At 39.0% G+C, this 26,057-nt stretch overlaps 2 protein-coding genes across 3 annotated transcripts in view; one reads left to right on the plus strand and one right to left on the minus strand.

The window, feature by feature from the left end:
- Positions 1–15,279: 15,279 nt before the first annotated feature.
- LOC307013129 (free fatty acid receptor 2-like) lies at positions 15,280–18,109 on the plus strand. 2 transcript variants are annotated; one of them, XM_079640392.1, is made up of 2 exons: positions 15,280–15,458; positions 16,038–18,109. In XM_079640392.1, the coding sequence occupies exon 2, from the start codon at positions 16,276–16,278 to the stop codon at positions 17,287–17,289; it is 1,014 nt and encodes a 337-aa protein (XP_079496518.1). In that variant the 5' UTR covers positions 15,280–15,458; positions 16,038–16,275; the 3' UTR covers positions 17,290–18,109. The 2 variants fall into 2 exon arrangements, with proteins under 2 accessions (XP_079496518.1, XP_079496517.1); XM_079640391.1 differs by having other exon boundaries at positions 16,041–18,109.
- A 286-nt stretch (positions 18,110–18,395) lies between these two features.
- Positions 18,396–26,057, minus strand: part of LOC307013334 (tyrosine-protein phosphatase non-receptor type substrate 1-like) — a 7,966-nt gene continuing 304 nt past the window's right edge. Inside the window, exons 1-6 of the mRNA XM_079640696.1 lie at positions 24,703–26,057; positions 23,740–24,054; positions 21,955–22,368; positions 20,420–20,506; positions 20,294–20,335; positions 18,396–19,935 (exon numbers count right to left, since the gene is read on the minus strand). The exon at positions 24,703–26,057 is cut by the window's right edge and continues 304 nt beyond it. Coding sequence (XP_079496822.1) covers positions 20,304–20,335; positions 20,420–20,506; positions 21,955–22,368; positions 23,740–24,054; positions 24,703–24,757 — 903 coding nt within the window. The 5' untranslated portion in view covers positions 24,758–26,057 and the 3' untranslated portion in view covers positions 18,396–19,935; positions 20,294–20,303. The remainder of the gene's footprint in view (positions 19,936–20,293; positions 20,336–20,419; positions 20,507–21,954; positions 22,369–23,739; positions 24,055–24,702) is intronic.

Consider the following 26,057-nt stretch of genomic DNA (forward strand, 5'->3'; position numbering starts at 1 on the left):
TAAAAGTACAAGACCCTCTGTTGTCTTGAAGCACAAAACATAGTAAACCTCAATTGCTGATGTGGCCTCCTTCCCTGGGCCAATTTGCATGTAAATCTGCTGGTGTTGTTTTATTAAACTGATTTGCTGTGATTTATTGTGACTGCCGCAACTAATTGTAATTGTTTACGCATCCCTTTAGAGGCATAAATTAAAGGAAAACATAACTCAAGTGCGGTGTGTGCAAATAGGGCATTTTTTTGTATTGATGAATGCTCGTCTTGGTGCGTGTCAAACTGCAGCAGAGAGCTTTCCCGCCTCAAGTGCTCAGAGAGCCAGAGTTGATTTCACTCAGGAGACTGCAGTGGATTTGCACAGGAAAACTTAACACTTCAAAATGGCCTATATATTTCTAATCCAATTTTAATTTAGATTCAGCTCAGCGGGCACACATCATTTTGTAGATTTGAAGGCATTTTATAGTTTGAAATAGCATTGGAGGTACCATAAGGCTCAGACAGAATGTATTCCAATTACCTAACAGCTCCAAGTGAATAAAAAGTCATGATGCCGCATTTCTTTCGTTCACTGCAGTAACGGCGATTATCTTTCAGCACCCGGGAAACTAAAAGGTCAGGCCTGATAGTACTCGTGAGTCGTCATCATCATCATTGCAATGAACTAGTAAGTCCTTTGAGATCAATGTGTCCATCGCTGTCAAAGTGTCCTTGAGCAAGACACTGTAACAGCCTCTGAGCACTGACCCCCTTTAGTGAAATGCCACATGAATATGAGTCTCAGAGGAATATGAAATGAAACAAATGTATGATTAAACTTTACACAGATGAAGAAAAAAGACAAACACAATGTGACACCATGACCCTGAATTTATAGCTTCAGTCTGTGCCTCAGCAATCTATCCAACATGCCCTTGAGCAGGACAGTGAATCCCCAGCAGTTCGCTGACTATAAATCACTCTAGGTGGGAGTTTATAAAATGCCTAAACTGCTCTTTGGCATCAAGGGACTCCATGCCTCGCCATCCCACAAGGGGGCGCCATGTGAGAGGATTATTGAAGTTATCTACTGATCACTTTCAACCATGTTTTCCCCATAGACTGTATATATAAAGGTTTTTCCTCAAGGCCTTCGCCATCTGTGCAACTTTGATGGTGAGTGCTGAAATTAAAAACGAGCCGCAGGCAAAGTCATTCTTGTCTTTGGTCCAGCACACAAAAAAAGCAAGCCAAAAAAAATAAAAAATAAAGCTGTGTGCAGCAACAAGGAAATTCTCACATGTCATTAGCTTGTTTTTAGATGCTCAAAGTTGAACCGCCGCCTTCAGGGATACATATCAAACACAGGAACTTCAAAGAGTTTGTGGTTTATCGTAATCCTTTGTTGATTCATTTGAGTGTATTACGATGTGTTTCATATTGTCACTGTGCTTTCTCTTTCAAATAAAAGCCTACTGATATTTCTCAGTTAAACAAATGAGACAAACCACAGGAGTTCTTTCAAGCCTTTTCAACAGATCTCTAATATCATCTGTGGCTTTAAAATACAAAATCATTTTTGAATCATGTAATCACACATTCATATTTACAGATTTGCCCCTTTTCAAGAAACAGATGGCATAATAAAAACGGCAGCATAGAACAGGGGAATACAGTGAAAGATGAAATAAAATAAAACCGGACATCACGCCTATCTAAAATGGAACTCCTTTTCGCACCTAGATAAGTGTTATAAAGGAAACAGCAGCTCACATTTCATAGAATTAAACCACAGGCGTGAAGCAGAAAGAAGATGCACATTGAACAAAAAAAGCAGTTAATTAAATTGCAGACCAGAAAGTTCCTCTCATAAGCAAGCCATGGGTTGCAGCGTTAATTCAAAGTCAGCAGAAAGAGAGAGAGATGATCGCACGCAACAGAGCAGATGCACAAGTCACTAAATGTGAGCCAAGATTAGAGAGAAAGCAGCACAGTTACTTGCATTTAAAAGGGGGATACTTGTCAATTTCATGTTCCATTAAGTGCATTTTGGTCCAATTGATATATGTACTGTAAATGTGTAATGTATAAAATCAATAGGGATAATTATTACAATATATTACTGTGCAAAACATACAATTAATATGATCTCCTCAAAGCCACCAGACTCAGTATTTCAGTCATTTTACCTGGCTGATTATTGGGAAAAACACAAAGAAATTGAACCATCTTTGTCAGACTTTCCAACAGATACAAACTTGGATTGGAGAGTTTAAAAGAAAGACTGAATTGGTAATAGATAGATAGTCATGGTAATAGATAGATAGTCATGGTTGACTAACCCTGCTTTTCAGCATGATTATAAAGTTAATGTGACACACCAACAAAAACCCAGTAAGAGTTGTATACACTCGCACATTTTTATGGAAAGGGGTATCACGTTTACAGGTCAGACTCAGGACAGCCAATGGTTACTCCTAAAACATAGTATAGCACCAGTAAAATAGAAAATAGTTGAGTAAAGAGAACTAAGTGAGAAATAGGAGCATTGCATGAGGCTAATTAACATTAGCCACATAAAGCTAGTGGTCACACCAGAACAGGTGTGGCAATAGCCGGAAAACCACTGTTGTGTTGACTTGGGCAAGAGTGTATTTCATTGCTTTTTCTATTTAAATGAGGAAGAATTCTGTTATTTCTTCTGGCAGAAGTTACAAAATTATGCATGCCCAACAAACTCCACACTGTTGCAACGCCTTGTTGGGATTCACACGAAACATTGCTACATGCCAGATAACCAACACCTTAGAGCAGACGCGAGATTCAAAGTAGGGATGCCAGCGATTATTCGATTATTCGAATATTCGTTACAGTCTCCATAATCGAAAATTATTTTTAAAATTCGATTTTATTTATATATATTTTCTTCTTATTATTATTTTTTTACACACCGACCCCACCCCCCCCCCCCGCCCCCCCCTCTCTCCCTCTCCGTCACACGTGCGATTGATTTATTGTAGTGAGAACACAACTAAAGATGAACAAAGGAAAGAAGAGTTCCTCGTGGAACTACTTCAAACTGACAAAGTGCAAATGAGGTCAAATGCAAGAGGGTTTTTTTTTCTCTCCTGCGGGGGGGCGCGGGCGTCGAATAATCGATTATTATTCGCCAGGGCTGTCCGATTTTGATCATGGTCAGTTTCTGGCATCCCTAATTCAAAGATGCCAACTCGCCAGCTAAAGGTTACAAAGAGCAGAGTGTGAAGACAGTATGGACAACAGATCACAGCTTCTCAGAAACACTAAGAGTGTTGCAGATCGTTGTGGTAGCGGATGAATAACAATACGTCTGCTTGCTCTATTAGTTCTGCTTAGACCCACTTTTTTGACCCCGTCGTGGTTATTAATACTGAGTAATGGTATCTTTGCTGTATGGTGCACGTGTATGAGCCTGAATAACCCATATACCTTTTATCATAAGACCGTCAGTGGAACTTTACATATCCTGTGGAAAGGCCATAGACTTGTATTTGCATGACACCAGCCGGTAGATTTCAGTCACTCTTTGACAGGTTTATGCCATTGGCCTACTTTTTTGTGATAGTAAAGCCTAGCATTAATATTCACGATAAGTAACAGTGTGTACCGAAGGCAGGTTTTTACAGCTGCACTACACTAAAACTCCACAGCTGCTCTGCCATCTCACATGGTACAAAACACTATAAACTCTGCATAATAGTAAAGATGTGTACATGTTCTCTTGATTCAATGAATGCATGTCCAGCCATCAGCGTGTAAGGTTTCAGTAACCCGCGATCAGCCACTAGCATTGGTCAGGCTGTCGTTAACATGCTACATTCTCTTTAAATACGGCATTTGGCCCCCATGTGTGTATGAATGTGTGTTATTTGATAATAAAGCGTGCCCTACTTATTTGGGCTTGACTACTTTAAGCTCTAAATATATCTTTTTACACCCACAGGAGGAAATGTGATTGGATTTGAGTGACAGATTTATCAACCGTAATGAATTTATCTCTGTTTTAACGACTCATTAAACATTTCTGATTGCAAAATGTCAAGTTAAATTGAATTGCATTGGGTTTAGTCACAGTTAACATCGAAAAAGAACTTCTGGGGCTTTAAACTATGTATACAAAATGTATAATAATGGTGAATATCTCCAATTATACATCCATTATTACAGAACCAAAGTGAATGGCTACAATTTATTTGCACATTTTGCATACTGCAATTAAACTAAACATGTTTTGGTACAATGTTTTCCATCTGGTGCTAAGTAATGTAATATAAGCAGACCAGAGAAAGACAGAGGGTGTTTCTCAATGTCGAGGACGCTTCCTTGGTAGGACATGTCCCTCCAGTCCAGTCAGGTCCTTCAGAAGCGAGGCAAGAATCCTTCCTAGCCTCGGAAAACGAAGAATGGTGGAACAGGCTAACAGGTGTGCTTCATATGCGAGGCCCCGCCTTAAATGGAGCACAATTTCCGCCAAAAAATTTTAAGACCGCGGAGGATACACATGTGTAGCCTCGAAATTTCCCGCATGGAAGGACGCCGGCCTCGGTAGAATTCCAAGCATCCTGGACATTGGAACAGTCCTTCGGCGGCACTCGATGACGTAGCATCCTTGAAATAGTGGCTCTGGAGCAGCCTTCCTCGACATTGAGAAAATGTAACAAAGTAACATATTTACATACGCCACTACATACTTACATTAAAATGTGTGCTGCGTCGGTTCAGCCATTCTCCGCAAGGGTTATTGAAATTGATCCGTGCGCAAAGCATTGTGGGGATTTTAAGGACGCGAAGTCTACCCATGTGCAGCTTCGAAATTTCCCCCAAACCAAGGAAGCTGCCTCGGTGGAATTCCAAGTATGCTGGACATTGGAACGGTCCTGCTGCGCCACTTGATGACGTAGCATCCTTGAAATATTGGCTTGGAAGCCAGTTTTCTAGAGATTGAGAAACGGCCCCAGAGAGCTCAGATTTAGTTGTGATTGTGAAATACAACAGAAACCAAACAGAGTATATTCAGTATTTTGGTGCCTTCGTCCCAGAATTATCTCTTTCATCATCAATGTCATCAAAAGGAGATCTGCAAACCCCTGCTACTGTTTATATTGCCCCACAGATGTACAATAACTTGTTTCTAAGATCAAGCCTCGTTGGTTGGAAAGTGGATGATATATAAGTTTGCCAAAATCGTCAATTAATGGCTAACGAAAAGCTTAATTTTGAGAATATATTCATTGCTTTAGTTATGTATATAAACTACTGAGCTCATTGTTTTGGTAATATGTTCCTGCTTCTTTTTATTTCTCTTTACCTTATGATATAATATGTGGCCCAAAGAACCCTGGAATATCTTTGCCCTTCAAAATGCCAATGTTGTAAGAAAAACCTTTGGGGGAGTTAACAGTGACATTTACAATTTCTTTTGGCAGGGTTCACTTGTATGGCTCAATATCATATATTTTTGGAATGGCTTTTGATAAGGAAAATATTTTTCCAAGGGAAGTTGAAGGTCTCTAGAAAAATACATTTTCTTCTGACCCAAAAATTGTGCTTCTATCAGCCTGAATAAGCAAAAGCTCTTCAAAGAAAGTATATTTTTTATTAATCTGTACAATCTTCGGTGGTAAGGATTTCAATTGGAGCCCTAAGAGCTTGAATCTTTATGAGGCTCTACAGAAGAAATGATTAATGTATTTTGCACTGTCAATTTCCATTTGGATACTTTTATTTAGACTCATCAGTACATTTATTAAAGCTTCACTTAACTTTATTTTATACCAAATGCCCTGAAAAAAATTGTTCTTAAACAGATTCACGTGATATGAATGGGGTTCTACTTGAACATATAATGTTTCTGTAAGCTAGTTGGGATTCGTCAGTGGTCTTCTAATAATGTTGAGGTTGCGTGGAGGTCCGTTGGATATGCACCAATCAGAAAAACATTTGAAGAAACATGTCAATAAAATCTGATCAAACCAATACACTGGAATTCTTTCAAGCCTTTTCAACAGATCTTTAACATCATTTTTTTTGAAGATACAGTCACGAATCACACATTCATGTTTAAAGATGTTCCCCTTTTTAAGAAACAGACGGCAATACAGTGAAAAATAAAACCGAACATCACAACTACCTACAATGGAACTACTCTTCACACGTAGATAAGTGTTATAAAGGAAACAGCGGCTAGCAGTTTACAGAACTAATCCAAAGGCGTGAAGCGGAAAGAAGATGCACATTGCACATGTTTTAAAAGTAAAAGAAAAAGCAGTTCATCAAATTGCAGCACAGAAAGTTCTTCTCATAATCAAGCCATTCCTTTAATAATAAAAATAAGCTGAGTTTTAAACCCTAAAACAATATTCTCTATTGATATGTTATTGCCAGATTTGAGTGTTGCTTTTTAAAGGCCACCTGTTAAGCAAAATCCACTTTTTCATGTCTTTTATACATAAATAAGTGTCCCTGTCTGTATTAAAGGTGGGGTAGGTAATTCACTTCAGAAACACTTTTTGTTATATTCCATGGAATGCTCTTAACATTCCGATAGCAATGAATACATTAAATGCTTTGACAATAAATACATAAAAAAACGTCATCTGTGGAAGCCGTGGCGCTGTAAAAAGCACGACCAATCATCTGAGCCGGCTAAAATAACTGGATGGCCTACCTGCCTGTCAGCCTTCCATCTGTGCACAAACTTATATGGTGCCCTCATTGGTCATGTGCGCGTTTGTGTGTGTTGGAGGAGGGGCTCTGTAAGGAAGTCTGAAGGAAGGGGAAGATTTTTAAGTTGTGTATTTTCAAGTTCTAGCGCACTCAAGCTGGTTTCTCCATTCTTACCTACCCTACCTTTAAGAGATTCCGAAATGTTTTGGACAAAATATTCTCTTTTATCCTGATCCATTTATATAAAAACCTGTCTGATAATGAGCAGATCAGATTCTGGCCACCTTGTGATGTCACAATGTTTTTTGGGTTGTGCAACCATTAGCCAATAACCAACCACCTTATCACCTGAAACTCCTCCTAGAGCACCATTGTGTTTTTTAAAATAAATCATCTCGCAGAGGGGCGTGGCCAGCAGTAGCTCATTAGCATTTAAAGCTACAGATAAAGAATCAGCGCTTTTGAAACAGGGCTCAAACAGGGCTGAAACAGAGGGGTTTATGGGATGTTACAATGCATCATCTGTTTGCTATTTCGGGCCAAACAATTCAGAGGCATGTTTTATATATATCTGAGACCTATAATATATTATTTATAATGACTACAATAGGGGACCTTTAAGTCATGACAATTAATATTGCATAATACTTGAAACAAGCTTTCAGAGCCAGATAAGTAATAAACCAAAAATCAGAACCTGCTTTTGATCCAAATCGATACGCTGTATAACTTTAGGAAAAGCCATTAATTCACATATCTTTCTTTGTGAGTCCCATCTATTCCCAACCTAATTCAAAATGTCTTCATGCTCACAAAGTATGATGAGATGCATGGTTGTAATCGAGTTTTAGTAGGAATATTTCATTGAAATCCGCCTTGTGGTGTACTGTATTATATTTTTTTACAACATATTTAAAGAGAGAAAACTACTTGAATTGACAAAAACTGCAATGTACTGTAACATCTGAAAGAAAATGAACTAAACAAGACGCTGTATACTTACATTAAGGTACGTAGTCCAACAACCATTAGGTTTCAGGTTCTGCACCATTTCTCCCTCATTTTATCTTTTCAATGTATTTCTTAAACTGTGTCATGTCTTCATTTCATTTCAAGTAAACCAAGACATGTCGTGATGCTGTTTGTTTTATCTTATTTGTTATATGTAAAGTCACTTCAATAAAAAAACATTTAGGAAGGCATTTCTCCATTACATTACAATGCTCTCCAAACGAGGAAGTTTTTCTATAGTCAATGTATCTTTTATTACATTTCTTGTGAAAGAAAAAGTCAGGCAGTGCAATTTTAGATACTAATTTTACAGAAGAGTAGGCCTACTGCTGTTACATAATCGGCAGCTGACTAGCCTACTCATCTAAATGCTCTCAAATATTAGCAAATGTTCCCTGTGGTGATCATTAAAATGTAATCTCACCTGAATACTGAAGCACAGTATAGTTTCCCGCTCTATTTCCTATAATGCTGCACAGAGATTAAAAATATGTATTCTGTATGTCTATTGAACAATTGTTAAACTCTAATCAGAAGAGTAGTGAGTTTCAAGTTTAACCGACCTCCAAGAATGAGTTTGATGCCGCCGTCTCGCAGCGTCCTTTAATCTCGCCAATCACCCGCTGTTTGACCACACCACTGATTCAACTCTCTTTCGCTCCCATAATGAGATGCATTTTAAGAGCTGTGCTTTTTGATCTTCCAAGAATTGTTTTATCTCTATGATCTAAGCTCCTGGTCTGAGGATCAGCAGCTTTTCAGCATCGGTTCAGTAAATAAATCGCTCTCTGCAGCTGCACAATAAAAACTAAACTCTATTGGCTCTGAACGGACTCGGAGCATTTTGTATTCAAGACCTTGACTCGTGACTGATTAATGGAGACAGGTCTTTGTATGAAAGCCAGAACTAAACATATTGGTAATCAAGGATCTAATTGTACTGTAAATAAGAAGAGGACAAACAATGCAGGCTGGTTTTCAAATAAGGCGACATAATAGATGGGCGGCGCAGAGCGGTTTAACAAGCCCTGTAAACAATCAACAAGCAGTTTCCTGTTGTGCATATTCATCATTTTCAGCCTCATAATGAAAGGCCTGATGACGCGAGAGCATTATTGCTTTGGAACCTCAAACATTAACACTGTCGCTCTCTGCCCACTTTCAAAGCACCTCTAGACATCCATCAGCCTCGATATCAGCTCTGCTTTTATAACCACTTTGTGAGTCCCCAGCAACAGATAACCCAATAAAGGCCCTCGACTTGGATTCATTGTACAGGTGTGTGACTTGGCATTGTTCCCAGTGGGGAGAAGTTTAGAAAATCCTCACATTGATCATTAGTAGTAGTGAAAACTAATCCTGTTTTCTGTGTTTATAAGACAAAGCAGGGTATCACTGTTGTTGGCTGAAATGATAACTGTGTGAGTAGCCTGCACAGAACTTCAAAATGAGACACCATAGTTTCCTTTTGTTATTTCTCTATTAAAGCAATTGATGTGATCATTATAAAACTAATTAGTTGTCATGGCTTTAAATTCTATGTTGCCTCCATGGTGTCTATTTTTCACACAGATTCTTCCGTCCTCTAGCAGTTTATTCTTTGGACTCACGTCAGACTTGATAAGGCTTCCACCCAAATGTGCAAGATTATCTTTGCAACGTAGCAAGCTTTATTTTATGAATGTGTCACTGGAAATAAAATGAGTCCAGCTGGAAGCAAAGTCACTCTTCAAATAGCAATATGGTGGCTTAGCAGCCGCTGAACTCTTCTGTCGAGATGGCAGAATTGTATTGTTTTTTTCCCCTCCACCACAAATGTAAGGAAGCTTATAGGTTCATGCTCTGGATATTAACAGAGGGATTAGCCAATCCCATTGGCTTCTGGGATGCTCAAGTCCGTGAAGCACAGGGCCACAATCTCCCCATTGTTGAGATATCTACTTTATGTAACACAATTAACTATTTATTTCAAATGCACTGAGGTCTTATGGAGGCGAGATGGAAGCAGATGTCAGTGGCAGTCATTCAGCAGCGTGTCTGTTGCGTCTGACCTGCTGTGGCTGAGCACACAGTCCCATGGGAGACAGCGGTTAGCCTCTTCTGATGTGGACCAAAACACATTTACTGATAAGAGGCTGCTGACACTGTAAGATGCTGTTCAGATAAACTGTGAAATTGGACACATTAGCTGTAAGAGCTAGCAAGCCTTGCTGTTTCCAATTACCACTGTTCAAAAATGAAAAAAGGACAACATTTGACATTTATTTTCAACAACAAAATAGACATCAGAAGAAGATTTCTATTTGGTACATCAAGAGGTGAAACTTATCTAAGTACTGAAAAATCTTGCTGTATTTCAAAAAGAAATGTTACACATTCTTGTGTTTTCTTTGAGAGCTCTATTTCTGCTCACAAAAACGTTCAAAAAGAGCTAACCACAAAGCGATATTTAACTGAAAATACTAGGGAAATGTTTACTCAGAATTTTTCTTCCACACTCGCCCCTGCTAACATCTCAGTAAATGAGCTAGTAGATCATTTTAATTCAAACATGTAAAAATGTTATAAATGCCATTGCTCCAACTAAGGTAAAGGGTTGGCAAGAAAATATCTCCATGGAGAAAGGCCATGACCGTGAAAACAGAAAAAAGAGTGTCGAAAAGCTGAAAGTAGGTGGCGAAAAACAAATCTCCAGGTTCATTTTGAAATCTATAAAGATAGACTTGGCCTTTATAATTTGGAATTGAAAAACGCACAACAGTCTTTTTTCTCTGACATCGTTACCAAAAACAAAAACAACGCACGTGCCTTGTTGCTACCGTCGACAGACTAACAAACCCCCAGTGTCCGTAGCCTCTGAATTTCTATCCACCAGGGCGTGCAATGACTTTGCCTCCTTCTTCACTGAAAAAATTCTGAAAATCAGACAAGCAGTCATTGATTTGTGATGTCCCTGTGTCCACCTAATATCAGTTCAGACATCATGACACAGTTCCATCAGATTAATGATAAAAACCTAGAGGACATTATTCAACTTCTGAAATCCTCCTCCTGCTGCCTTGATATTATTCCAACAGGATTTTTCAAAGATGTTTTTTCCTGCATGGCCTCAGATCTGCTTCACATAGTAAACAAATCTCTTCACTCAGGTATTTTTCCACAGGCCCTGAAAACTGCAGTCATTAAACCACTCTTTAAAAAAAAATCTAGATGCTTCAGTAATGAACAATTACAGGCCCATATCAAACCCGCCATTTCTAGGTAAAATCATTGAAAAAGTTGTTTTTCAACCGTTGAGTAATTACTTGCATTTAAATAACTGTTTTGATGTGTTCCAGTCAGGCTTTCGTGCAAACCACAGCACTGAGACTGCTCTTGTAAACGTCTTCAAAGACATCCACTTAAACACAGACAGTGGCAGAACTTCAGTGTTAGTATTATTAGATCTCAGTGCTGCGTTTGACATATTATTACTAGACCGACTAGAAAACTTGGTGGGACTTTCGGAAGCAGTTCTAAATTGGTTTGAATCCTACTTAAAGGACAGAAAAAACGTTGTTTCTATAGGTAAATACACATCTGAGTTGACAAATATAACATGTGGGGTTCATCAAGGCTCCATCTTGGGGCCTCTTCTCTTTAACATCTACATGCTACCACTGGCTCAGATAATTAAAAACAACAACAAAAGTTACCATAGCTATGCGGATGACACACACATTTAAGTAACAATTTCACCAGGAGACTATTCTCTAATTCAAACACTGAGTAAGTGCATTAAAGAAATCAATGACTGGATGTGTCAGAACTTTCTCCAATTAAACAAAGATAAAACTGAGGTAATGGTTTTTGGAGCCAAGGCAGAACATATAAAAGTTAGCGCTGAGCTTCAGTCTGCAATGTTCAAAACGACAGATAAAGCCAGAAATCTAGGTGTAGTCATGGACTCTGACCTGAGTTTCAACAGTCACATTAAAACAGTTACTAAATCAGCCTACTATCACCTAAAGAACATATCTAGGATTAAAAGACTAATGTCACAGCAAGATTTGAAAAAACTTGTCCATGCTTTTATCTTCAGTAGACTGGACTACTGCAATAGTGTCTTTACAGGTCTCACTAAAAAATCTATTAGAAAGCTGCAGCTAATTCAGAACGCCGCTGTTCGAGTAAAAGTATTAAAGTACAATTAAGTAAATTACCTTAAAGTATAAAGAACTTAAAATAACAATACTCGGGTAGAGGACCAGTACCTCAAATGTGTACTTAAGTTCAGTACTTGAGTAGATGTACTTAGTACATTTCCACTACTGTTATCAGTACTTTTAAAATTAAACATAAGAATATTTAACTGATAATACTTCTGTTCTTTACTTAAGTTGGATTTTAAATGCAGGTGCTTTCTTCACAGACTGAGTAATACCTTATTTATTGAGCATATCTTTATATATAAAAGCAGAACTTAATAAGATAAGTTATCTTGCATAACGGTTGCATACGTTGTCTCTTACCTAAGCCAATTGGTTTCCTTGTAGTTCCTTCTTCTTTCGCATTTTGTTTATTTTATTTGGCTATATTTACTTGTTTGCCTGTCCTTGTCCTGAAATGCACTATATAAATAAAATGCATTATTATTATTATTATTATTATTATTATTATTATTATTATTATTATTATTATTATTATTATTATTATTATTATTATTATTATTATTATTATAAGAGGAAGGAACTCCAGAAAAAGCTGGGTAGCAGAGTGTTTATTTGTAGTTTCTCAATTTACAGTAAATCGATGAGGGGGAAGTACTCAATGCCGTCCACTTCTTCTGCCAACATCCTCTTCCTCTTCATTCCTGCCTTTCAAAAGGCTGTTGAGGAAATCCAGTGCAGCTCTTGTGTACACTGCCCATGTTTGTGCCCTTAAACAACACTGCACTCAGACACTTTGTTCCTAACAGCCATGTCAATTGAACTTCAAAGTGTCTTTTTCCCAGTGAGTATGTAGCTGAGGGATGCAGTGATGGCCAGTTTATTTTCTCAGTAACACCATGCTCGAGTAAGGTGGCTCACGTTAGGATTCAAGCAGGTTCCTGAAGGCTGACATTTTAGATGTTCAATTAATACATTCTATGAGTTTGTTATTCAGTAATCAAAGAAAAAAATGCTGTTTCTGGTAGATTTCCTTGATGAAATATTCAGAGACACCATGGGACATTAAAACACTACTTTAAAATACTCACTAATGTAATTCACTTATAGTTAGCAGCCCCATTAAACATTATTGCTCACCCTCTGTATTTAACCTCTGGGATACTTAGCAGGGTGAACAAAAAGATTGTAAGGGCAATAAAGTATATCTATATTGAGTGAAAAATATTGTTTGGATTATTCAGATGTAGTGAGAGGAACCTGCTTCTGCATTTGGATCTGAGGTTTTCTGATTCATCTATTCACCAGTAAATCTTTTGACTCCTCACTTTTATAATGTATGAATGTATTCCTGCTGCTTCAGTGACTCCAGTCTTCTGTGTCGCAGAGAGTCGTGTCCTTGATCTATTCTGTGTTATTTTGTCTTCTTCTACAAATATCTTCCTGTTGCATCAACTCTGCGTGAATCCAGTGTCACAAAATCAGAAAAGCACCTTATGTTTATGTGTCTGCTGCTGCGTTGCAACACCTTTTGTTACCCCAACCTTTCTGACACTGCTGGGAAAGTCCCTTATTTCGGCTTTACACGGCATACCTGCAACACCTGCCTGGAACCTCCATGATTATTTGTTTAGTGCATGTCTAAGCACACATAACATACCAGAAAAGAATGAATCAGCCATGTTTTTCTCGCACGGCTGCCCCCTGTGGAGCCTTTTTGCTGCTACCGCTGCTATAACAAAACACAACACAACAAAGACCCTAACTGAGCCTTCTTTGTGGGCAAAAAAACCAGACATATATTTTCACTGAACGATGTGAAAAATGTGAATGTGGTTTGGAATTTGGAGGACTTCAGCATTTCTTTAACACTACCTACGACCTTACTCCACCTGTCCCTGCTTGCTCCGATAATGAAAAATCATATCAATAATAAATGATAATAATCATTTCAGGGAAAGCTATTAAACTGAATGAGGTAATGTTTAATGATCAAGCCTTGCAAATTAGACATTCAGCTCAATGTACATTATAAAATGTTCCTTTGGCCGCAGAGCTTTAATAGACCAATGTGAACAATTATATTTAAAGTGCAAATTGGGACCCTGTCTACATTTCTCATTTGATTTGTCCTCTGTCTCTTGTCAGGAGGGGTGAATTGTCTCTGAAAAAGGTTGTCCTGCGGTGATGAAATACTGTAACCAAGTCTTACAGGAAATGTTGAGCTCTGACTGCATTTTGGATAAAAGCGTCAGCTAAATGTAATGTAATTTTAGAAAACCTGTGACGTCACTCTGTGAAACCACATCCAACCAGCTTGCATCATACAATGTGGTCGTGTTTTTGTGAATGTATGTGTGGAAATACTAATGTGATGGTTTCAGACAGGAGCCTTCATTGCCTGAAACTCAAACATGTTCTCCCTTTGTTCACGTGCAAACACATGTAAGAAGTTGAAAGAAGGTTTTTGAATAAGATTAAGAGCAGGGCGCAGGAAGTGAATGACACGGTAAAGGGGACTAAGGCCTGATGTCAGACGGTAAAAAAATATCCAAAACTCACACAGGGGACTCAAGTTTTTAAGGACTAAGCTCAAGTGAAGGTGCCTCAGAGTGATTTACATACATTAACCAACATCAAAAGGACTCTTTGCACACCTCTGAATCATTATTACTTCAAAAGCTCCTTTCTCTCACTTTGTGAAATTAACCGTGACTTCCTCCGCTTTCACCTGTTTCACCTGTATAATAGAAACACGACCCTGCTGATGTGATATTAGGCCGTAAATAGAAAAAGGCCACTGACCTCGAATATCCCTGGATGTTTATCCGGCAGCACACTGAAAGATCTCGCAATAGAGAGTCTCATTATCCTTTCCTGAATAAGCCACATGTCGTTTTTTTCCCTATTATTGTGTACAGTATGGCTATTCAAACAAATGCCTTCTCTGTAGAAAACTATACATCCACATGTTGTGAAGGGAGAGACTCCTCTGACAGCAGGTCATCTCGTTCGCATCAAATACATTTTTCCCCTCCTTCTCATATTAAAGAGGCGTCCGTTTAATAGCCGTGGGCATTGGATAACTAAATGTGATTTAATAACATACGATCAGACAGGCTTGCAGATGACCGTCTGCGCCACTCATATTGCAAAAGGGACAGTTGTTTCCACGGAAACCATGTTTGTGGAGCGTTGGAGATAAATTGCAGCAGTATCTCCCTAATAATAATTTCTATTATCGGCGCTGGATGTTTATATTATCATGTAAATAAGGGGACGTGCCAGGCGACAGCAGGTAGGAGCTGAGGGCTGGGGAATAGAGGAGATCAAATCAAACAGTTGAGCAATCCTCGCATGGGAGTGTGCCAAGAAACACACAGTGGAATAAGGCAAGCCGCAATGACTTCTTTTTTTATGGGGTTTCTCTTCAGAAACTCAAAATAGGAAGTTTGTAGAGGTAGTGAGAAAATGTGTGAACTTACAAATGCTGACAAGGAGGAAGTTGCTCAAATTGGTGAGGAGTACAAAAAACCTCCCCTTGGTTTGTGACTGGACTATAAGAGCTGAGCTTCTGTCACACATGTTCACTTTATTTGAAGAAACTCATCAGAAAAGGGTAAGAACTACTTTAACTAGCATTTTCTTACTATCATATAGTTATATATATATATATATGTTAATGTGAATGAAAGCTTTTATAGATATTTACTTCAGTCTTTTTTATTTGTATTTTCTTGTTTGAAGAGGCAGGCATTAGATATTGAAAATATTAATTTCCCCGCTGTAGTTAAGTCATTATGTTTCTGAGGGTCATCATTTTCACAACATGTTCAGTATTTGTGCACACACTCAAAACAGGGTTAGGACGTTAATGATAAAGGCATCATTGTGCTGTATTTACGACGAGGAGGAAGCAATAACACGGCATTATGGTTGTATAAAGAAACCATGGGCAGGACCAAAGCACTGACTCCTAATTAAGAGATAATTCAGCTCCGCAATAAACTCTGAAGTACGGATATAGAAAAGAATTAAGAGGTAATACAGGAAAAAAGGAATTAAAGTTTATCTTCATGAGGTCTCTCAGCTTGTTGGCTAAAATGGTGTGTTATAAAAGTGTAGCAGTGCATACACCCAGTAGGTAGGAATATTGCGCTGTGCAGAGTGCTAATCTCTTTCCATTCTGTCTTATCAGCAGAGCTCAAAGCCCTCGAGGAAATGATGAGCGTTGGTTTATCGGTAGGGACAGGAAAACGTCTCGCCGGGTTTGTTCCAGGCCACTGACCCAATAAGAAGCTTCGTCTCCTGCGGTTCTGACTGCCTCACAGATCAAACCTTGCTGTGCCGCAGTGTATTCATTCCCCCCAGGGTCAAGGACATAATGTGACACATCTCAATCCCTGACTGCCTGACTGACACACACCGAGGCCACCATGCAGGAGTGCCACACCGGACTGTGTCTGTCCGTCTACATAATCACCTTTGTGCTGGGCTTTCCGGCTAATCTCCTCGCCCTCTACACCTTCTCCAAGAAAGTGAGGAAGAAATCCACGCCGATCGACATCCTGCTCCTCAACCTGACAATCTCTGACCTCCTCTTCCTCCTCTTCCTGCCCTTCAAGATGCAGGAAGTGATGAACAACATGCTCTGGGACATGCCCTACCTGTTGTGTCCGCTGTCTGGCTTCATCTTCTACATGACCATTTACAACAGCACCTTCTTCCTCACTGCGGTCAGCGTGGAGCGCTACCTCGGCGTGGCTTTCCCCATCCAGCACACCCTGAAGCGCCGTCCTGTGTATGCCGTGGCCGCCAGCATCTTCTTCTGGATCTTCTCCTTCCTGAACCTGAGCATCGTGTTCGTCATGCCCTTTATCCACTCTGACAAGCCTCTGAATACTACCTTAGGCCTCAACTACACTGCCGTTGATCAAGAGAGGAAGGAAGTGTGTTATGAAAACTTTACCGATGCCCAGCTGAGGGTCCTCCTGCCCGTGCGTCTGGAGCTCTGTGTGGTTTTGTTCTGCATCCCTTTCCTGATTTGCAGTTTCTGTTACATCAACTTCATCAGGATTTTGACCAAGCTGCAGCACATCGACCGCCGGCGGCGCCTCCGGGCCATCGGCATGGCTCTAGGAACAATGCTGGTGTTTGCTTTATGTTTCGGGCCCTATAACTTCTCGCATATTGTCGGTTATATCACATGGAGAAGTCCCGACTGGAGGGACAAAGCGTTGCTGTGCTGCACCTTTAATGCTTGTCTAGACCCTCTTATTTTCTACTTCGCCTCTTCTGCTGTGAGAAAGAATGTTGGTAGTGTGATGGCAGGGGTTGGGAGTCGCCTAAACCGGTGCATGTCCTGTCACATGCTCAGGGCCTTGTGTGGGGGGATTAACGAGACTGCAAAAGATAAGGAACACAAACAAGAAGAGATCAATGCTATCTAGGCTGACTGAGAGAAAGCTGTGAGCAGCTGCCTTCGCTATGTTCTTTCTTCATCCCTGGAAGCAGGGAATCAATGCCATGTTTATGTTTTTTACATGTGTGGGAATGACCTGGCATACTGTATGTATACAGTGCAGCATGTCCCTCTTTGATTCTGTGGTCAACTTCCCTCTGAGAAACGAGACCAAAGAGAAAAGCTTGGGTCTGTCGGAGCAGACCTAAGCAGTTTGTATGCACTGTGATAAGAATAGCCAGACCACTTTGAACTGCCATATTTTAAAGGAAAAACTGTTCTTACGGAGCAGCAGGATTTCATAAAGGTCTCCCTCCGTGCAGTCGGTGTTGCCGAGTGCTCCGCCAACAAAGTGAATATCTAAGCAACAGTTGTAGACGTCACCTCTTAGCAATAATAGATAAAGCTTTCGTAATAGCTTTAACCATGGACAGGATATTTCTTCTTTTTGTTACAACATGTTCATTATGTAAAAAAGGAAGAGAGACAGGGATTTGTGCAGCTTTACAAAAACACATAGTATGCAGCTATAATGTTGTTTGCTTTTTATGTGAACATATAATTCTGTGTTTTGCCTTACATGGGAGACCATTGTCATGCAGATTTTAGTGTACAAATCTCTATTTATATTGGATTTGATGATATGGTCATGTTTAAACCATTCGTGGTACTAAAGAAGCATATTTGAATGAAATGCTGTATGAATGTATGAAATCTGAAATCTGTATGACGGGGGATGTTATTGCAAAAGAGAAAACACAGAAATGCTATTTGCATACGGAAATTGAATAAACATATATTTTGCATAATGTGTGACTCATAAGACTATTTTCTAAATGCAGCAGTCAGATTAGAGATGATACACGTAATGTGACGTCATAAGGACGAACGATAGATCTGCTATTTCCATAAACAAATCATCTAATCATATTTTTTGGATGAGTGAGCGATGCATGTTAACCACTTATCTTTATATCCACTGCATTACATGACTTTAGATGTGATCAACTTGACAGCCATGTATGTCGAATGCACACCTTTTTCATATATAATAATATTCATAAAAACAGTAAAATAAATGAGGACAGATTGTGAGATACAGCACGTTTTATTGAACAGAAAAAAAGGTTATTTGACACCAAATCACTTTAATCTAAATCTGGTTACACTGTAGATACAGCTCATTATTACTAGCAGTATTCGGTGCTTTTTGCAGTGTGCGTAGGTCTTAAATGTTCCTAAAACACGTGAATCAAGACCTCACCCCACACACTGCGCACGTAAACAATGCTATCACTCAAGCAAGCACTGGCATGGTCTGTAATCCTGTTTAGTGAGGATTAGGTCTGCGTGGAGGCTGAGCTGATCACTGTATCTGTTTGACGGGTGGATCATGCATGAATCATCCATTCTGACACACAGACCAGAAAGAATGGTTTAAGATGTGAGAACTACCAGCCATTGGCACAATGAGCAGATTAAAAAAAAAAACACCCAAGTCAGCACACCGTGGCGATGAAGAGTTGTAGATATGAACAGCTTTGATATGCAGAAAGAAATCAGCATTGCATCAACATTTAGACGATATATGGTAGGCTAGAACAGGGGTTCCCAAACTTTGCCATGCCAAGGACCCCCTTATAGCATTATCCTCTGGCAGGGACCCCCCTGTTGCAATTTTTTTTTTTAAATGATGAGTACATTATGATGGAAAATATGACTAATTAATCATACAGCTTAATACATTTTCTTAATATATATTTGTATTAATAATTAATAATCAGTTATTCTTCTAAGAAATGTTTTTATTTATCTTTTGTTTGTCATTCATTACATTGATTGTGTCTTCTGTTATAAACATTCTTATCACAATATTAAACAGTAATATCAACAGTAAACATATTTTAAAAGCATTTTTAAAGTCATTTCTGTCTTTATAATATTATATAATTTTGAACAGTAATATGAACAATTAACATATATTTTTAGCATTTTTGAAAGCTACTAATGCCTTAATAATATTATATATAATATTCAACAGTAATATTAACAATAAACATATTTATATTCATATATATATAAACGTCAATATTTGCTACATCCGTGCTCTCATCCAGCTGAGCAGATACTCAGTTTCACTCTCAGTAGCGGCAGCTCGATTCTGATTGGCTTGAAGGGTGGTCGTGAGATTTAAAAACAATAAAATAAAATATTAATAAATACAAAATATTAAAAGATTGGCATCAAAGGACACATAGATTGATAGATATGCAGTTATTAATAACATCTAAAAAAAGAAAATTAATTGTAACTTTAAAAAAAAAGAAAAGATTCCCCTTTCCCTCAAACTTTGCCTGACCCCCCTGGCACCCCCTGGCGGCCCCCCGAGGGGTCTGGGCCCCCACTTTGAAAAACACTCGGCTAGAACAGTGTACAGCAAGAGGTTTAAGAACGGGACAAACTTTAATAAAGGGGATTTAACACATTTACTCAGAATTAACCTTTGAGTTCATTCTCATTTTTCAGTGATGACTTTATTTGCGTGACGCTGTTTGTCAAAGGTTGGTCTGCCGAGATGAGCTGCACGGAACAACCAGCGTCCCTTTTTTTGTTTTCCAATTTCATTTTGTATTTCCTGGAATACAATAATTGGTTACTGAGTCAGTGTTGACTTTTACCTGACAATGTGTGATAGGTTACGGAGGACAAGGCAATAAGAAAAAAACAGCCCTGTACTGTGTGTTTAAAGTATGTATGCGTGAGCGTGTGTGTGTGTGTGTGTGTGTGTGTGTGTGTGTGTGTGTGTGTGGGTGTGTGTGTGTGTGTGTTTGTGTGTGTGTGTGCGTGTGTGTGTGTGTGTGTGTGTGTGTGTGTGTGTGTGTGTGTGTGTGTGTGTGTGTGTGTGTGTGTGTGTGTGTGTGTGTGTGTGTGTGTGTGTGTGTGTGTGCACATGATGGTGTTTGCCAAAGGTCTCTACCTTATACTGTACTCACATAGTGGACATCATTTTGCCTGCACTCTGCAATGTTTGACTGCTGTATAGAGAAAGACAACATTAATGAAATATAGTCTCTTAATGACTTCCTGTTGTTCTTGCTAAGAGCTTTAACAACAGTTACCTTCCAATAAAAAGATGGCGGTCACAGCAGAGAGGAAACACATCTTGAAAATGTTCAAGTGTCCAATCAGCTCATTGGGGGAGGCATCTGGAGAGAAAGAAAAGGACCAACACTGATTAGCACCGACTTATCATGTTTTCGAGCACAACAGAATTAAATCAGGAAGGTTGAACTTGCTTTGCTTGATGGACACTCGCCTCCTCGCTGGGAGGAGAGGTGTTTAAACATCGATTAGGAAAATCATTAATCTGTTCAAGTATGCAGTATTGCAGCAATCTGTTGCCTTGGAGTGATCAATGTCTGACCCACATTAACAGTCATGTAGGGCAAACGCAGTAGAAGCGACTTGTGGTATATGTGAGGCCTGTCGTGCCTGAAACCTGTGTACAGACTGCGTTATTTGAAAGGAAGTTGCATTTCGACTAGCAAAGTTGGGCCGGGTTTCTCAGAAGTAAAAGCCCTGCTTAATTTCTACAAGTTCATTTTATTTGCAGATGGAGTATTTCCCAGAATTAGCCCGAGAATCTATGTATAAGTGCAAGAGTTGAGCAACTGTAAAACATTCTTTGGTCAAAGGTAAAAAACTTGTGTACATGAAGACATTTAAGGCTGCTATTATCATTATTTTTAAATGAACCATTGATAAACCCATTGAGAACTATCAAAAATATTTTCAGTTTCTTTCAGCTCTATTATTTCCATTCACAGAACAAAATTTGATAAACCACACATTAATGTATTTTCTGATGCTTTGTTTTCCCCTTTGTCTGTTTGTTTGCTGGATTTCTATTGCTTTTTGTGTGAAAAAAAGTGTACAATGTTACTTCTAAAATAAAAAGGCAATAGAAAGTAAACTGATAAACTAACTGCCTAGCCCCAAACAGCAGCAAGGCAAAATGTGCAACTACAGTGAACATGGTTTAGCAAAGAAACAAAGAAAGGGTCAAATACTCAAATACTTTCCTCAGGAGATGGTGAAGACTAAAACCAGAGCTAAAAGTAGAGGGGGTATTAAAGTAAAATTTATCAGGTGGCCACAAACAATACTTCACATGTATTCTAATGGTTACAATTCTGCGTATATTCTCTACTATTACTATTAAATAACTGTTGTTATCAACTTTTTGATCGTGTACAATTTCAGTTTTGTAATTTTTTGTAAACTATTTGTAATTTCCTTTTAGAGAAATATTGCTGCAGGCTAACGGCTAAAGGTTATACTTTGTATATACCTAATAATGATGCCTTCAGCAGTTTTATCAGTCCACTTTCAGATTCTGAGTCAATTCAGTAACAATATGCGTTTCTTTCTCCAAAAAAAACAAATGACAAGTGCTCTACATTTTGTACAGCAGTGATTTGTAATATTTAGAGAAATCTGTCAAACTGAACTCACAGAAAAAAAATATGATATCTCTAAAGCGAAATAAAATATTTAAAACTATTGGGGATAATATAGTGCTGTATTATATAAGCTATGCAAACTACATTCTCCTGTATAGCATGTTTGGAAATGAAACAGTTCTTTCATTTACCCCAAGTGAAAGAGGTGGTCAAAGCCGCGGTCCTTGCAGGGTGGTCCTGCACGCTACATGTGAAGGTGATCCCTGTTTCCAAGGACTCCTTCTGTGGGAGGAGGAACACGCTGAAGAGATACGCTTCCCGGCTGTGGTTGTCCGTCACCTGGAAACACTTTGGGTTCCCCAAGCGGTCTGAAGACAGCACGGCTCCATCAGTCAGGTGTTCAGACAGCTCAGCATGAGGGTGGGGCGCAGGGAGAGTGCAGTTGGTGAGTGGTAGGTGATCGATAATGGCTCCTGCACTCTGGTAGGTCCAGGTGAGGGTGAGCTCGCTTGGGTGGAAGCCCCCAGTGAGACAGAAGAGAGCCCACTGACCAGTCTGAGGGTCCGGGGGAATCTGGAGGTAAATCTGGGGCGCAGACGGTGGTGCTAGCAAGAAAAATAAAAGAACAGGTAAGAAACCAAGTAAAAACATCAGATGAGATAATTCAGAATGTAAATTTAGGTCAATGAAGCAGGCATTAGAGTAAAATAGGACAGAATTATGGAAAGAGAAAATGAAGTAGTAATGTATTAGTTATCATGCAGCCATTTATTTTAAAACAAGGACAAATGAAGCAGAAATAGCTTTATTTAACATACATAAATGATGTTTGCATGGTGAACAATGTGCACATTGATAAAGTCTTCTGAGACTTTATTAATAAAAACGTTTTAAACAGAACACAAATGAAAAATGAACTATATGATAAATATCTCCACTTCTATTTGCACTCTTACTATTTGCGCTGTACATCATTTTTGGTAAATATAACCATTCAAAAAAACCTGGAACAAAAACGAATGAACAGGACTAAAATGGGTAAACAAATGGAATATCAATTGTAATTTGATGAAGGCAACATTGCATCCAGAGAAAAACAAAGGGAAGCTTTTTTCTGCATGAAAGATTTCCACATAATAATTTGGCCATCCCTCCCTGCCTTGTTTTCTGGTGGGTTTCAATTCCCTGGGCTAGATCGATACAAGGCACTGCACATGGTGCCGGGGTGATTATTTCTAGATCTGTCATGAAACCGCTGAGGCAAAAAGATGAACTCTGAGGGAATTTCCCATGACTTGAATTTTTATAGATTGAGCCCGGCCAATTCTGTTACGGTGAAGCATGGTCTAAACCACATGTGTCAAACTCAAGGCCAGGGGGCCAAATCCGTCCCTTGGTGGATTTAATTTCGGCCCGCAGGATAATTTCTAATTACTATTAGATCATCTGGCCCGTCGGTATATTGCACGCATCCAAGATGAGATGCCAAGTAGGCCTATCTGGCTTAGTGTGCATCGCAGAGCTGCGAACTGAGTTTCAATGGATGTTTCCTTCTGCACTTTTTTTCTTGCGACAACAGGGCATGTTTGTTTTTTTCTTTGAGGGAAATTGTTTTTTTTAAGCTGTTGTTGGCCTATGGAAAAATGTAATCATAAGCAATGACTCTGATTATTTAATGTTTAATGTTGTTTTTATAGGCAATCATTTAAGCTTTGTTAGTTCCAGGTTTAATATGTGCAATAGGTTAATTTCAATAAGTTTTGCAATAAACATTGAACCAGTCCGGCCCTTAACTAGTGCCGATCTTTTTATTTCGGCCCACTGTGTATTTGAGTTTGACACCTCTGGTCTAAACAGACGCTTGTATGGAGCCTCAAGCCTCACAAAAGACATATGAGACATAATTAGCAGCATTGCAACATCACACATGCACAGCAACTCTGATGAAGTTCTGCAATGATGAATTGGTTTCTTACCTAACACAACCAGCTCGGTCCCGTTGCCCAACTCTGGATCTTTCTTTAGGATGTTGACCTCGCAGTAATACCACCCAGAATCCTCCAGTGTTACCTCAGCGATCACCAGGGAGGACGTTTGATTCTTCTCCACAACGAACTGCCTGGATGACTTTGGGATGAGTTGCTTTTCCGACTTCATCTTGAACCACTGAACCCCATACTTCAGGGATTCAACTTTGAAATGACAGGAGAGGGTTGCCGTTTCACCCCGCATCACACTGAGAGAGGGGGGTTGCTGTCTCACCCGCAGTCCCTCTGGGGTAGCTGTCAGGGCTAAAGACGGACCCATTAATACAACATGTCATACAAGGAACTTTTAAAAGTGCAGAGCAGACCCGCAGGTCAACTACAAATACTTTAAATGTGCGTTTAGTATTGCTGAGTGACAACTGGGACGGAGAACATACAGAAAACTCTGAAGCACACAATTGAATTTCACTTTACCATAATGCTCAAAACACTTATTGAATGGCTCCTAATGCAATAAACAGCACCTAACGACAAAAGCTGTTTTCTTTTCAAACAAAGACGAATGCAGACACTCTGGAGTACAACAGATTTCAACGGCATTGCAGTTTCCTTTTGATTGTGGCACTTGTCTGGCTATGTGTGACGAAGTGATTATTAAGTGCGATGATGAAATACTGCAGATATGATAAGCAAAACACTCAGGAACTCACAGTGGAGGAGAGACGACAAAAAAGATAATCAAACAAAAAAGTTAAGGTCTAAAGAAAAGTTTGTATAACTAAATCTTGTACTTCAATTAATTGGAGCAGAAGCCAGACTTTTGCACCAATTCAATCATTGTTATACACTTATATTTCACTTCAAATGCCATTTAAAACTTTTCAAATGGATACCTAAAGAAACGAACCTAGAAAGCCAACACGTTTTGTAACATGCCTGATTCACACTGACCTGGTTTTTGGCCTGCCCACAAAAGCAGCACACACAGGTGAGTGAGTTTTGCCATGCTGCTGTTGTTGTTCCCCACTCCAAGCTTGAGTGGTGAAATAACCTCTCAGACACTCTCAAGTCTGAAGCTCGCTGTGCTTCAAAATGTGAGGGTGTCAGCTTGTTTTGTTGTTGCACTCTATGGTTAGAGGTGATGGTTCATTAATAGGTCATTCTTCAACAGAAACCTGAATCTCAGAGACTGTTTTTGTTGAAACATGTTTAAGATTCTTGTCAAACAAATAGACAATGTGTTTGCATGCTGACAGAAACCACAGTGCAACAGCAAGCATTATTCTACAGGTTTATCCTTCTTTCTACACTGGGCTCTTTGAATCGCAATTTGTCAGATTTATACTTTGATTTATGTAATGACAGTAAAGGGAAAAATAAGCCTCAGGCCACTAAAGGTTTGTGTTTACAGCCAGTTATCATAAAAACAACTGCTTATCTACAAGATTATTAAAACACCATAACACAAATAAGTAATGATCACTCAAAAACAACTCAAAAATTCTGAGCCAAAACATCCTCACAAGTAGCATGAAATGATGTCTTCTGGTTTAGAGGATTTGCAGGATATAACTCAATGTGTTAATGTGTTCCAAAACTCATGTTTTGATTTTGGCTTTTTGAGGTTTTCTTTCCGTGCGATAGCTGTAAATATGAATTTCCTGAGTGGCCTAATGAGCTATAATTAATTCAAAATCTGCGTCCGATCTCTGGGGGGAAGAAGACATGTGGTACTAGGTGTTATCATCATCATCATAGCAGGCAAACAAGCTTAACAAATATGAGTTCAACTTGAGGAAAAAAAGTCAGATAAAACTTGTAACCCTGAATGTAAAACTTGCAACGACTTAAAGGGACTTTACGTTCCTTTATGTAAGTCAAAATGCTCTGAAAACAGTTACATATGTGAACTAATATAAACAAAGAAATCACATACTTTATAAAGAGAAGTATTCCAAATAAGAGACCATCAGTTAAATAAACACTTCATTACTTTCTCAACCCAGTCTCATAAAAAAACGTGTAATAACTACGTTGGTCCACAACTTGGGACGTAGTATTCCTACAAAAACGCCTCTGAAATTGTAAGATCCCTACGTTTTTATGTGTTATTGTTGAGTAAATGGAGAATTGCACAGGGGAAAATAACGTATATATGCCACCATTTTAGATGCGGATTTTGTTAAACTAATACGTTTGCGCTGTGGACCAACACTATACATTGACAGGGAAGGAGATAGCAATAAAGATAACACCATTAAACAGTTACACAACATAACAGAAATAATATCGATAGCAGCTTCCCT

The sequence above is a fragment of the Notothenia rossii genome, assembly GCF_949606895.1.
Source record: "Notothenia rossii genome assembly, chromosome: 7".
Classification (NCBI taxonomy): Eukaryota; Metazoa; Chordata; class Actinopteri; order Perciformes; family Nototheniidae; genus Notothenia; species Notothenia rossii.

Bases quoted from the DNA above. Each gene is read 5' to 3' on its own strand.
- LOC307013129 (XM_079640392.1), top strand. From the start codon at position 16,276: ATGCAGGAGTGCCACACCGGACTGTGTCTGTCCGTCTACATAATCACC.